This window comes from Lipotes vexillifer, unplaced genomic scaffold (assembly GCF_000442215.2).
Source record: "Lipotes vexillifer unplaced genomic scaffold, Lipotes_vexillifer_v1.1 scaffold100, whole genome shotgun sequence".
NCBI classification, from domain to species: Eukaryota; Metazoa; Chordata; class Mammalia; order Artiodactyla; family Lipotidae; genus Lipotes; species Lipotes vexillifer.
In genome coordinates, this window is record NW_006774075.1 from 2215343 (window position 1) to 2229707 (window position 14365).

General features: G+C 40.4%; 1 protein-coding gene across 2 annotated transcripts in view; it reads left to right on the top strand.

Moving 5' to 3' along the window:
• ANAPC4 (anaphase promoting complex subunit 4) overlaps positions 1–14365 on the top strand; it is a 50524-nt gene that overhangs the window by 34120 nt on the left and 2039 nt on the right. For both annotated transcript variants that reach the window (XM_007448803.1, XM_007448804.1), the window contains 8 exons: positions 5616–5672; positions 6004–6060; positions 8150–8243; positions 11569–11666; positions 12454–12515; positions 12597–12635; positions 12732–12833; positions 13647–13721. In XM_007448803.1, the coding sequence (XP_007448865.1) occupies positions 5616–5672; positions 6004–6060; positions 8150–8243; positions 11569–11666; positions 12454–12515; positions 12597–12635; positions 12732–12833; positions 13647–13721 (584 nt within the window). The remainder of the gene's footprint in view (positions 1–5615; positions 5673–6003; positions 6061–8149; positions 8244–11568; positions 11667–12453; positions 12516–12596; positions 12636–12731; positions 12834–13646; positions 13722–14365) is intronic.

Below are 14365 nucleotides of genomic sequence, written 5' to 3' on the forward strand. Positions count from 1 at the left end.
CCCGGACTCCCTCCCGGCTAGCCGTGGCGCACTAACCCCTTCGGGCTATGTTCAAGCCGCCAACCCCAGTCCTCTCCCTGAGCTCCGACCGAAACCGAGCCTCAGCTCGCAGCCCCGCCCGCCTCGGTGGGTGAGCACACAAGCCTCTCGGGCTGGTGAGTGCCGGTCGGCACCGATCCTCTGTGCGGGAATCTCTCCGCTTTGCCCTCCGCACCCCCGTTGCTGTGCTCCTCTCCGCGGCTCAGAAGCTCCCCGCTCCGCCTCCCGCAATCTCCGCCCGCGAAGGGGCTTCCTAGTGTGTGGAGACCTTTCCTCCTTCACAGCTCCCTCCCACTGGTGCAGGTGCCGTCCCTATTCTTTTGTCTCTGTTTTTAATTAATTTTTTTTTTTTCTTTTGCCCTACCCAGGTACGTGGGGAGTTTCTTGCCTTTTGGGAGGTCTGAGGTCTTCTGCCCGCGTTCAGTAGGTGTTCTGTAGGAGTTGTTCCACATGTAGATGTATTTCTGGTGTATCTGTGGGGAGGAAGGTGATCTCCGCGTCTTACTCCTCCGCCATCTTTCCCCATCATCCAATCTCTCCTTTTTTCATTTCTAATTTTATTGATTTGCGTCTTCTCCCTTTTTTTCTTGATGAGTCTGGCTAAAGGTTTATCAATTTTATCTTCTCAAAGAGTATTCTTTTAGTTTTATTGATGTTTGCTGTTGTTTTCTTTGTTTCTATTTCATTTATGTCTGCTCTGATTTATGATTTCTTTCCTTCTACTAATTTTGGGTATTCTTTGTTCTTTTTCTAGTTGCTTTAGGTGTAAGGTTAGATTGTTTATTTGAGATTTTTCTTGATTTTTGAGATGAGCTTGAATAGCTATGAACTTCCCTCTTAGAACTGCTTTTGCTGTGTCCCCTAGTTTCTGGCTTATCGTGTTTTCGTTGTTATTTGTTTCTAGGTATTTTTTGATTTCTTCTTTGGTTTCTTCAGTGATTTCTTGGTTATTTAGCAGCACACTGTTTAGCCTCCAAGTATTTGTGTATTTTTTACTGTTTTTTTACTGTATTTGATTTCTAATCTCATAGCATTGTGGTTGGAAAAGATGCTTGATACGATTTCAGTTTTCTTAACTTTTCCAAGGTTTGATTTGTGACCCAAAATGTGATCTATTCTGGAGAACGTTCTGTGTGCACTTGTGAAGAAAGTGTATTCTTCTGCTTTCTGGTGGAATGTCCTAAAAATATCAATTAAGTCTGTCTGGTCTGTTGTTTCATTTAAAGCTTGTGTTTCCTTATTTATTTTCTGTCTGGATGATCTGTCTGTTGGTGTAAGTGGGGTGTTAAAGTCCCCAACTATTATTGTGTTACTGTCAATTTCTGCTTTTATGGCTATTGTCATTTACCTTATGTGTTGAGGTACTCCTGTGTTGTATGCAGAAATATTTATAATTGTTATGTTTTCTTCTTGGATTGATCTCCTGATCATTATGTAGTGTCATTCCTTATCTCTTGTAACAGTCTTTATTTTAAAGTCTATTTTATCTGATATGAGTATTGCTGCTCCACCTTTCTTGTGATTTCCATTTGCATGGAATACCGTTTTCCATCCCCTCACTTTCAGTCTGTATGTGTCCCTAGGTCTGAAGTGTGTCTCTTGTAGACAGCATATATCAGTCTTGTTTTTGTATCCATTCAGTCAGTCTGTGTCTTTTGGTTGGAGCATTTAATCCATTTAGATTCAAGGTGATTATCGATATGTACGTTCCTATTACCATTTTCTGAAATGATTTCAGGATTTTTTTGTGGGTTTTTTTTTCTCTTGTGTTTCCTGCTTAGAGAAGTTCCTTTAGCATTTGCTGTGAAGCTGGTTTGGTGGTGCTGAATTCTCTTAGCTTTTGCTTGTCTGTAAAGCTTTTGGTTTCTCCATTGAATCTGAATGAAGATCCTTGCTGGGTTGAGTAAACTTGTTTGTAGGTTTTTCCCTTTTCATCACTTTAAATATGCCCCGCCACTCCCTTCGGGCTTGCAGAGTTTCTGCTGAAAAATCAGCTGTTAACCTTGTGGGGATTCCCTTGTATGTTATTTGTTGCTTTTCCCTTGCTGCTTTTAATATTTTTTCTTTGTATTTAATTTTTGATAGTTTGATTAACATGTGTCTCGGTGTGTTTCTCTTTGGGTTTATCCTGTATGGGACTCTCTGCACTTCCTGGACTTGATTGACTATTTCCTTTCCCACATTAGGGAAGTTTTCAACTATGATCTTTTCAAATATTTTCTCAGACCCTTTCTTTTCTCTTCTTCTTCTGGGACCCCCTATGATTCAAATGTTGGTGCCTTTAATGTTGTCCCAGAGATCTCTGAGACTGCCCTCAATTATTTTCATTCTTTTTTCTTTATTCTGCTCCTTGGCAGTTATTTCTACCATTTTATCTTCCAGCTCACATATCCGTTTTTCTGTCTCAGTTATTCTGCTATTGATTCCTTCTTGAGTACTTTTAATTTTATTTATTGTGTTGTTCATCACTGTTTGTTTGCTGTTTAGTTCTTCTGGATCCTTGTTGAATGTTTATTTTTTCCATTCTGTTTCTGAGATTTTGGATTATCTTTACTCTCATTGCTCTGAATTCTTTTTCAGGTAGGTTGCCTATTTCATCTTCATTTATTTGGTCTTGTAGGTGTTTACCTTGCTCGTTTGTCTGTAACATATTTTTTTGTCGTTTCTTTTTTTTTTTTTTCTGATGGGTGGGGCTGTATTTGTGTCTTACTGGATTTTTGGCCTGAGGCCTCCAGCACTAGAGTTTGCAGGCAGTTGGATAGAGCCAGCTCTTGGTGCTGAGATGAGGACCTCTGGGAGACCTCACTCTGACTAATATTCCCTGGGGTCTGAGGTTCTGTTAGTCTAGCAGTTTGGACTTGGAGCTCCCACCGCAGGAGCTCGGGCCCAGCCTCTGGCCCGGGAACCAAGATCCCACAAGCCGTGTGGCGTGACAAAAAAAAAACAAAAATAAAACAGGGAGCAATATAATAACAAGGAATAAAAAGCAAAATAAAATTAGAAAGATAAAAAATATATTAGGAAAAATAAAAGTATAATTGAAACAACTGCAACAAGGTAAAATAAAACCACAACAGAAGAAAAGGGGGGTGGGAGGGAACAAGCCAAAAGGAGAACAATAACAAAGTATAAAGAATACTATAAAATTAGAAAAGTAAAAGATTTATTAGAAAAAAATAAAATATAAATGAATCAAAAAGGTAAAACAGAACCCCAGTCTAAAAGAGGAAAAACGAAGAAAAGAAAAAAAAAGCCTTGGCTATGGGGGCAGAGTTTAGGTGGGGGTGGAACTTAGGGGTAGGGTTTAAGGTGGGGCAGAGCCTAGGTGGGGTTGGGGGTGGCATTTGAGCGTGGGGCAGGGCCTCTGCTTAGGACCTGCGCCGGAAGGGGAGAGGCAGCATCTCCAAAGGAGGGCCTTCCAGCTATGGAGTTCCGGAGTGTGGAGGCGGGGCCCTGGGTGGGGGAGTGTGGGTGGGGTTTAGGCCCAGCGCAGTTGGAGGAGTTCTCAGAGGGGGTCTCCGAGTGTGGAGGCGGGGCCCTGGGTGGGGGTTGAGGGCAGAGGATTAGGCCCGGGAGCCCAACAGGCTCCACAGTGCCTAAGTGGACAGGGAAAGCACTGGCCACATTCCCTTCCGTTCCTCCACGCCCCCCCCACCAACAGTCTCCCCCATCCCCGCTGGACCCCTAACCATGGGAGGGCCTCTCTGGCTGTAGGAACTCCTCCCGTCCCCCAGCCGCCCCTCAGAGCTGCTGGTCCCATAGGTCTGGCCTTTATTTTTGCTCCCCCTTCCCTCCCTCCTACTCCCTCAGGGCCCGCGGCTGGAGGGGGCCTTGGTGGGCAGAGGATCAGGCCCGGGATTTCAGCAGGTTCCCGGGGGCCCAGGTGGGCAGGGGAAATCTGGCCACGCTCCCTTTTGATCCTCTGCCCCTCAGTGGTCCCACAATTACCCCCTTCGGGCGTGGGATCCCTTCCCCTCCCCCAGCCGCCCTCAGGGACGCCAGTCCCGTCCTGCCTCCACTTCTCCCCCCTCGCTCCCCCCACGCCCCACATCCTACCTGGTCTCTGGGGGTTTCTGTCATCCCCTTAGGTGTCCATGGTCCCCCACTGTGCCTGGTAGGTGCCCTAGGTGTGTGGAGACAGAATTCTCCGTCCTCCTAGTACCCCATCTTGACTCCGCCCCTCTCCTAATATGTTAATATTGCCCTGATTGAGCTCAGCTTTGCTGGTCATCTTGGTAGTCTTATGCAGTTATTAGTTAACAAGATGTTAGGCTGTAGACACAAGACAGATCCTAGTCAGCCTTTTTTTTTAATTTGCGTGTTTGATATTTTTTAATCTCACAGAGCACCTTTATTATGGCTAAGTTTATTGTTTTCATGTTTGTATAAGATTTTGTATTCTATATAATGTAGGGTGTTTGGATTCCTTACTTTAACTTCCTAAAATGTTAAATGCATTTTTATTTTCCTTGGAAAGCTAGTACTTAGGTATTAGTACCTATGTTGAGGTCTGACAGACACCAGTTTCTTTCTCACTCTAAGGACTGTGACAAGTAGCAATGGAACCTTCTTCTAGAAAAATCTTACAGAATAAGGCAAAATTCCCACTTGATTCCTGCAGCTCGCTCATCCTCACCCCTGCCCAAACTGTCTGATTCAGATAGATAAGGTAATTTTGAGTCTGAAAAAATGGAGAGCATTTAGATTAGCCTTGGGCTTCCCTGGTGGTGCAGTGGTTGAGAGTCTGCCTGCCAATGCAGGGGACGTGGGTTCGTGCCCCGGTCCAGGAAGATCCCACATGCCACGGAGCGGCTGGACCCATGCGCCATGGCCACTGAGCCTGCACGTCCGGAGCCTGTGCTCCGCAACGTGAGAGGCCACAACAGTGAGAGGCCTGCATACTGCAAAAAAAAAAAAAGATTAGCCTTGGTGGCCCAGATGAGTAAAGGATCACAGCTTTTATACAAAGTAGATCTTCTGTGCTGTGCATGACTGGCCTTGCAAACCAGAGACATTCACCTTAGCTGTTTCTCTGATATCACTCTTAGCTTTATTTGGGGAAATATAATATGTTACTTGTTGGGAGAGCTCTCAATGTGTAATTTTTTGAGGGCTAAAGAACCGGGATAGGGAGAAGGCAGGGTCATTGAAAGAAGCAGAGGGCCAACACTGAAGCGCTCTTGGGTTGCAGCCCTTAACTCACATTGAGGTTATTTATCTGGACTGACAGTCCCCTACTCCCAAAGGAGGGACTCTACACACGTAGTCTTAGCATAAAGCATAAAATAATAAACAGCCTTAGGCCATAAAGAGTTCTGTAGCTATTGGCGTCGCTGATTGGAATATGGGTTTAAAATATTTAATTACATGCTTCTCAGAGCCCTAGGATTTCATATTTTCAGAGTTGCATAATCTCCTGAATTTCTGTTGACATTTTCTTTGAAGGAACTTTTCTTATTTGTCCCATAACTTTTAGTAGATAGTAGAAAAGTCGCATTTATTATTACATAGAATTTTATTGGCAAGCTTTCTCTTATCTTAATCTGTTTTCTTTTTGTTCCTCTTGGTTTTGATAGATGACTCAAAAAGACATCACATTTGTTGCTGAATTTCTTACTGAACATTTCAATGAGGTAGGAAATTGGTATTTCTATAGTGCTTCTTAAAAAATAATCACAATAAATCGGGATAATGGTAAGAAGTAATCAAATTTAATCCAATTTAATTGAAGTTCTAAGCAATTATGTATGCTTTTTAAGCTATTGAGCTAATTAATGGCCGTACTTATTTATTAAATGTAAAGCATATAAATTGAACTTTTGTTTGTATGTGTGTGTTACTACATATAAAAGAGTAACTGCCACCAACAGCTTTCTTAAACAATAGAGTTTTTGGTTTAAATATATAAGATTTTTTTTCCTCAGTGAGTTGACTTAAGAATTAAACTATATTTATTCTTTCTAGGCTCCAGATCTTTATAATCGAAAAGGAAAATATTTTAACGTTGAAAAAGTTGGTCAGGTATGGGCTCTGGATTGAATCTAGTTACTAATTTTTTTATTTTTAAAACTTTAGCAGTGTTAGTCTTTATTATACAAAACTTTTTGAAAGTAATATAATGCCAAATTATATAGTAACCCTGCCTTTTGAGTAAAATCACCAGAGTAGCTTTAAACTTTTTCGTCTCAGAACCCTTTTACATTCTTAAAATTATTGAAGACTCCGGAGAGCTTTTATGTGCACTGTATCTATCAATAGTAGATATTATTAGGTATTAGAAATTAAACAGAATAAAGAATTATCTCTTAATTAATTTAAAAAGAACCCACTTACCGTTACATGTTAATATAAATATTTTTAACGAAAAGTAACTATACTTCACAAAACAAAATTAAGTGAAGAATGGCAGTGTTTTATGTTTGCAAATCTCCTTGATGTCTGGCTTAAGACAAGGCAGCTATATTCTCATATCTGCTTCTGCATTCGATCTATTGTGACGTGTTGTTTTGGTTAAGAAAGCCTGGTTTCACGCAGGTGTGTAGTTGGAAAGGGTAAAGTATTTTAATAGCTTTTTAGATAACTGTGAATGTTCTTTGATACTACACCAGATCCTGACAAGTGGTAGTATCTTAGGTTAGTTCCAGTATGGAATCTAAATTGCATCAGTGGGCTTTTCATATTCTGATTCATTAAAATTCATTCATCTACCTTGCACTTTGGATGGATCTTTTACGCTGTGCATGTTATTTTGCCATATCATGTATTGGTCATTTGGAAAATACTGATTCGCTGAATTACAGTGATCTTCCATATGCTGACACCTTTCTTCATACAGTATCCAAAAGTCAGATTTTGTTAATGTCATTACCAATCTCATCAGACAATGTTTAACTACTGTGAGGTTGTCAAGCACATAGTGGCAGATACAGGTTTTTCAGAAATTTTACTTTTTGCTTAAATGTTTAAATTTTATCATTGGTAATAAATACTGTGAGTTCTTTTTTGTTGTTGTTGTTTTTGTGGGTTTGTTTTTTTTTTTTTTGCGGTACACGGGCCTCTCACTGTTGTGGCCTCTCCCGTTGCGGAGCACAGGCTCCGGACACACAGGCTCAGCGGCCTCGGCTCACAGGCCCAGCTGCTCCGCGGCATGTGGGATCTTCCCGGACCGGGGCACGAACCCGTGTTCCCTGTATCAGCAGGTGGACTCTCAACCACTGCGCCACCAGGGAAGCCCCTGTCAGTTGTTTTGCTTAAAGTGACAGGATCACTTTCTTTATTTTCAAGAACGTATCTGCCAAATACCCAAGAATGAATAATCATAGTTTGTCTGCCAGTTGTTCTTTTGAGTGAAAATGGAATTCCGTTAATAACAAAGAAGTGCCTGGCCTGACTCACAGCTACATTTTCATAAATGCTTTCCCTCATGATAACTGTCATACTTTGGTAGGCGCAAAAGTGCTTTATTTATACTTCCCAATTCTGTCACTCAGAATATTAAAAAGATTTTGTTGAGATTTAATGAAATTAATCATTTTAATAGTCTCATTAGAGATTAGTGAAACTGTATGTGGCCAAAAGGAATATAGTGACTGCTAGTATGGTTTGGGGCCACTACTTTGATTCTTGGTGACAGTGCCAGCAGTTTTCTCCACCTGTGCTTTTGACTATCAGGGCAGATGTCATTACAGTGAAAAGGGCAAATAATATCTTGATACTATTATAAAAATAGTAATGACCTCATGGATCTCTGAAAGCATCTTGAAGACTCTCAGAGTTGCATGGATCACACTTTGAGAACTACTGCCATAGATTAGACTGACAGTTGATACTTTTCAAATTAATTTATAAACTTACATATGTAAGTTTAAAATGTGCTTCTTGAAAATAGAACATGAAATTTAACTCAATTTATAGTCTCTAAATCTACAGCATTCTAATGTTTGCAGATCAGTTGCTTGGCATTTAGCAAATTTTGGTCATCTCACAGAATAATGCACTTTCAGAGGACTTGGCAGTAAAACAAAATAAGTAGAATAGTGTTAAATATAAACAATTTCGGAGCCTGATGCTTTGGTTTACAAAACTTAAATTTCTACTTCTGTACTTCTAGTACTTGAAAGACGAAGATGACGATCTTGTGTCACCCCCTAACACAGAAGGGAACCAGTGGTATGACTTTCTTCAAAACAGCAGCCACCTTAAAGGTATTTCATGAACCAACATGGATTTTGGCCATGTTTGTATTTATTTGAGACCAGTACATCAGCAAGTGTACTTGCTGAATACTTATCTAAGTTCTTTAGATTTATCTTTTGTGTCCATTTTATTTGATTATAGAAACAGTAAAGTAATAACAGTATATGACATTACCATGTTCAAAAACACTCTGATGTTAACTGTGATGTTGTAAGATTGCTTAAGTATTGTCTGTTATAAAAAATATGTATTAAAAAACAGGATATTGGGAAGAAAACTGTAGAGCCTATCAGTCAGAGAAGTCTATTTTGCCAGTTCCAATTTATTAGCTTTTAAGAGCATATAATGAATGCTTTTAATTCCCATAATGATGTATCACTGTATTCTCCTGAGGTTTTTTTTTTTTTTTTTTAATTTACTCGTTATGCCTTTCATTCTCTAGGATGTTGATTTGGTAAAACTTTATTTGGCCAACATTACTGGGACTACAACACAAAATAGCAACCATTAAATATGTCGAAACGTCTCCATTTTAGATGAAAAGATTTTTAAAGCATCTGTTTCTTTGCTTTCTCAGAGAATAATCTGACCACAGTTTAGCTATTTCTTAGATCCTTGGGGTAATAGCCACATACATATTACCTCCTTTAATCTTCACAAGAACCTATGAGGTAGGTACTTGTTATCTTCATTTTACTAGTGAGGAAACTGAAGGTTAGAGAAGGCCCCAAGATGATACAAGGTGGTAAGCGTTAGAGCTAGGATTCTGCTAACTTGAGAGCCTGAGTTTTTAACTGGACTTAGTAGTGACCTCTGCTCTGTGTGGTTGCTGTGTATCTGAATGAGTGAGTGAGTGGGGGAGGCAGAGAAATCTCAGGCCCAGAACTTTGCTTACTGCTGTTTTGATTTAACACTACAAGCCCAAATTCTTTTTCAGAGCAGGACGTATTTTACATTGTTTGAGAATCTTAAGATCAATTGCAAGAGATGTATTGACGTAAGTTAGCTATTGAATAGAGGGAAAATAAAAGTACAGCTGACTCAGCTCATTTACCGTATTTAATCAGGATGTCCAAGGAGTAAGGAAGGATGCCTGGGGAGGGCTGATGGCAGTGTACCAGCAGGAGTGGCACCTGGGCCCTGTCACTGTTGGGCTAATATCCATCCTGGGGACTTTGGGCTAGAAACAGGTTCTACCCTTTTTTCTCCCCACATCTTCTGTGGCTGAATAGAAAGGTGTAATCTTAGTTACAGGTCTCATGTGTAACTTCAGATTAACTCCATCTCTTAAATGCTTAAGAGTTTGCTAGTGTGTGACTTTGGACAAGCTCATTAATCTCCCAGTTTCTTAGTCTAGTATGAAGTATACCGACTGTCATTATGGAGCTATTAAGGAACCTTTAATGAAACTTCTTCCTAGCACTTTGCAAAAGTCAAGTGCTAAATGCTTAGCGCTCATAGCTTCCCAGGGGATGTGAGAGAGTCGGTGTTGTTACGCGGGTAGAGGTCGGTGTGCTGGAAGCCGGGCTGCCTGGGCTGAAGTCCTGCTCTGCCACTCCCTGGTGTGGGGCTGAGGGCACGTTGCCTGACCTCTTTGTGCCCCAGTTTTCTCTTCTGTAAAGTGAGGGTGATCAGAGCGCCTCCCTCAAAAAGCTGTTGGGAAGATGAAAGAAATTAATCTAGATGAAGCACTTAGGATAGTGCCTGGCACATAGCATATAAGCAGGCAGTATGCGTCTGAGCTGTTTTTACTCAAAACACTTCCATCACCAAAATGAGAGGCTTTTTTCCCTCCTGAGACCAATTCTGACACCACCTGGGTGTCCTACAGTTCAATTCTGACACTAACTCTGCAGAGTTACCACCAGACTCCACAGGGTTAGGGCTTAGTCCCACAACACTGCCCCCACTTCAGAGTTCAGTCACAAGTACTGGGTCCCCAGGTTACCCACACTTCTGTTCCACTTGGCTACAAAGTTGGGGCTTCCCATGCTTCAGTTTTAATAATTTGCTAAAATGACCCACAAAACTCAGAAACACTTAACTTACATCTACCAGTTTATTATAAAGGATACAACTCTGGAATAGCCAAATGGAAGAGATGCATGGGGCAAGGTATGGGGAAGGGGCATGGAGCTTCCATCCCCTCTCCAGGTGCACTGCCCTCCCAGCACCTTAAGCATCGACCCAGAGGCCCTCTGCTCTGTCGTTTAGGGGCTTTATGGAGTTTTCATTATGTAGGGGTTAGGGGCCATTGGTGATGGGACTCCACGCTAGCTTCTCTCCCCTACCCGCAGGCCGAGGGAAGGGGCTGAAAGTTCCAAGCTTCTAATCAAGGCTTGGTCTTTATGGAGACCAGCCCCTATCCTGAAGCTATCTAAGGGCCTCATTAAAACAGAGTATGCTCCTGTCATCCTTATCACTCAGGAAATTCCAAGAGTTTTAAGGAGCTCTGGGCCAGGAACTGGGGACAAAGACCAGATATCTCTCTATGATACCACAGCATCTGTCACCCGTTGGAAGCTTAAAATGTTAACACGATTAAAGCTCCTTTTATCCAGCATAGCTGGGACATGAGGTGCTGTGAGGGAGGCCTACAGAGCACAGTGGAAGAGGGTGGGCTTGGGAGTTGGACCTGGGTTTGATTCAGAGTCTAGCTTCCTAGTCACTCTCACACTGGGCAATTGCCTACACCTCCTAAGCCTCATTTTCTTTCTTTTTTTAATCAGTAAAATAAAGAATATGGTGCTTAATATATACAGCTGTTGTAAACAGTAGAAATAACAGGTATAAAAAGAACCTAGCATACTTGGTGTCACTAAATGAAAAATTATATATTACTTTCTACTGATAAAGTAGTCTTTTCAAAAGTAAAGAGCTTATTTTCATAGCACCAGTTTCTTGTCTCCTGTTTTTGTTTTCACTGTCACCCTCTTCCAAAACAAGTGCTGTTGTTATACCATTGTGGCAAAGAAGAGAGAAAAATGAACTTATTTCATTATATGTCTTATGGTTTCCAAATCATCCCTTTCTTCTTATAGCCAGCAGAAGCATACTGTTGGATTTTGGTGGGAAAAATAAAATATAGAATAATAAGCTGCAAGGACTCAGCTTGTAGTAAGTGTGGTGGTTTTCTGTGGACTGGCAGCAGGGGATGATGCAAGGCAGAAGGCCACAGTCATTTTTAGTGAGGTCATGCCGAGGTATAATGAAGTGGCCAGGGAGAATTCCACCATCAGATAAGCTGTGTGGGCTGGCTCTAGCAGTAGATTAGTTTCTCCTAGTTATCTGGTTTGTTATAGCTTTTTATTGTTTGTTTTTGTTTCAAACCAGAAAGTCCTTTGCTGTTTCCTTATTATCCTCGAAAATCATTGCATTTTGTGAAAAGGCGGATGGAGAACGTTATTGATCATTGCTTGCAAAAGCCAGCAGTAAGTTTGAAAGAAATGCATGTTATTGTGTAGGAGCAAGAACATCTGCAATATGTGGCTCACTTATGTAAATGGTCGTAGTTCTTAAGATGAACCATATCAAAATGCTGATATTCAGCTTTTTTTTTTTTTTTTTTTTTTTTGCGGTACGCGGGCCTCTCACTGTTGTGGCCTCTCCCGTTGCGGAGCACAGGCTCTGGACGCGTGGGCTCAGCGGCCATGGCTCACGGGCCCAGCCGCTCCGCGGCATGTGGGATCTTCCCGGACCGGGGCATGAACCCGTGTCCCCTGCATCGGCAGGCGGACTCTCAACCACTGCGCCACCAGGGAAGCCCTATTCACTATTTTTGACTAACAAAAATGGCAGTTTCATATGGTTCACTAATTTCCTCTTATTGTTGCTTTCTTACATAAATTTAAAAATAAATACATGGTTATTGAACGTGTTGATGTTCTTTAGTATTTTACTTGTGCCCAGAACAAACTTATTATAAATGGTCTTAGTTACAGAGCTGATGTGTCTGTTAGCTACTGAATGATGGATGATTGATGCTATGGCACTAGAAGAGGTGGTTTCTAACCTGCCATCACTTATCTCCAGGGTCCTTTTCAGCTCAGAACTTACTCTCTTCCTTACTGCCATGACTGTCATTAAAGTTTCTTGCATGAAGGTTGGTGATATAGATGATTTTGCACTAGACTTAAACAGTGACGAGCAGTCACTTTCTGTGGAGTATTTGTTTTTGTGTATGTATGTGCTTTAATTATATGTTTAAATCTTATTTAGGATGTAATTGGAAAATCGATGAATCAAGCAATATGTATTCCATTATATAGAGATGCTAGAAGGTAATTCTATTTATATTTTGGGTGATATAATTCAGCAGCCAATTAAAATTTTTCTTACTTTTTTTTTTTCTTTTGTTTTAGTGAGGACTCCACACGTAGATTGTTCAAATTCCCTTTTCTGTAAGTGTCTCTCCCCTATCTCATGTGAATAATACAGTTTGGTTCTATGCATTGGTAGCTAAATAATCATGTTTTGACATTAATTTTTTTCCTTAGGTGGAATAATAAAACCTCAAATCTGCATTATCTTCTTTTTACTATTTTAGAAGATTCGCTGTATAAAATGTGCATCTTAAGGAGACATACTGATATTTCCCAGTAAGTATTAATCTGAAGTTTGAACCAAGGAGATAAGATTTTATTATTTTTAATCATAAAACATACCACTTCTCTTCCCTACATTTCAGGTTTTAGTTAAGCTGCCTTATGACTTTAGGCTTGCTAACTTAACTGTTCTGGTCTTCGTTTTCACATTTTTAAGGCGGTAATGCCAAATTAGGAAGCTATGTGATCCCTTTTAATTCTAGATTATTTAATTTTGTATTGGTGTATAGCTGTTACGTGTAGGATATTTTTAGGGTTAGGAAAAATATAACAACAGAATAGGATTATATCTCATCAACTTGTGGAAGTTCAAAATTATATTTTGGCTTCCTTATAGAAAGGATTTTTACCTCAGGTTAAGTATGCCTTTCATTAAACAAGAAGCCTTGCACATAGAGACTTCTTTTGAGAATGCAAATAAAAGTTCTGAAAAATAAATCATATTCAGGATGTCACTAGGATCTTAAATGATTTTAAATCTAAACCTGAGGGAAATTTTTGGAAACCAAGGTGTAGCCCGAGAGAAATAATTTGGTTGTCCCAAGCATCCTTATTTTATAAGGAATCTTGCTACTTTGGTGACTATAAGATTTTAAACTAAGTTGTAATTTTGATGTTAGTTTTATCTATCGGGGGTTTATATCAGTTACCAGTATCCTAGAGTGAGTGTAATAGTATTTTGGTCTGGGGTTTGGTGATTAGGTAAATGTACTAACAGTCATGTTCTTTCAAGCATATAGAGATTATTGCCTTGTTATCCAACTTGTTCTACAAAGTCTCTTCCCCCACCCCCTTTCTTTCTTGAAGATCTGTAAGTAATGGACTAATTGCTGTTAAATTTGGGAGCTTCACATATGCCACAACTGAAAAAGTGAGAAGAAGGTAAATCTTGAATCTTGTTTGAGTGAGATGTATATATAATAAATACAATTATAGGAATATGGCTAGACTCAGTTACAGTGATGATATTCTTAGAGGGCCTTCGTCATTTGCAACTTAGGGGGCTGGGTTACTTAGGGGGCTGGGTTGGTTATGTATTTTATACTTAGAGGATGATTTGACTTACAGTGAAAGGAACCTTACTGGCCTGCAGGAATTTTTATAGTGTGCTTTCCTACAATTAATACTTCTGAGCTCTTTGTCAACTAAGAAAGTAATGTGGGTCCAGGGGGCAGACGGCTGAAGGTCTTCTTATGACCAGCAGAGGTGTGAGGTGGTATCCTTCTCACTGGGGTGGGATTTTCTTAGGGCCTTTACAAAGGGTAGCAATACTTGATGTCATCCGGAGGCTTTTGCAAGAGAAAGAACTGACACTAATCCTAAACCAACCTTTTTCTTACTGTTTTCCTTACATAAACGAAGTTCTTTATGATAATGTCTTTGAAGTTGTGTCTTTTCATATGTAAACCTTATTTTTGCTTTTCATTCTAGTAAACTCTCTTTATTATATATATCTACACACACACACACACACACACACACACACACACACACACACACACACACACACACACACACACACACAC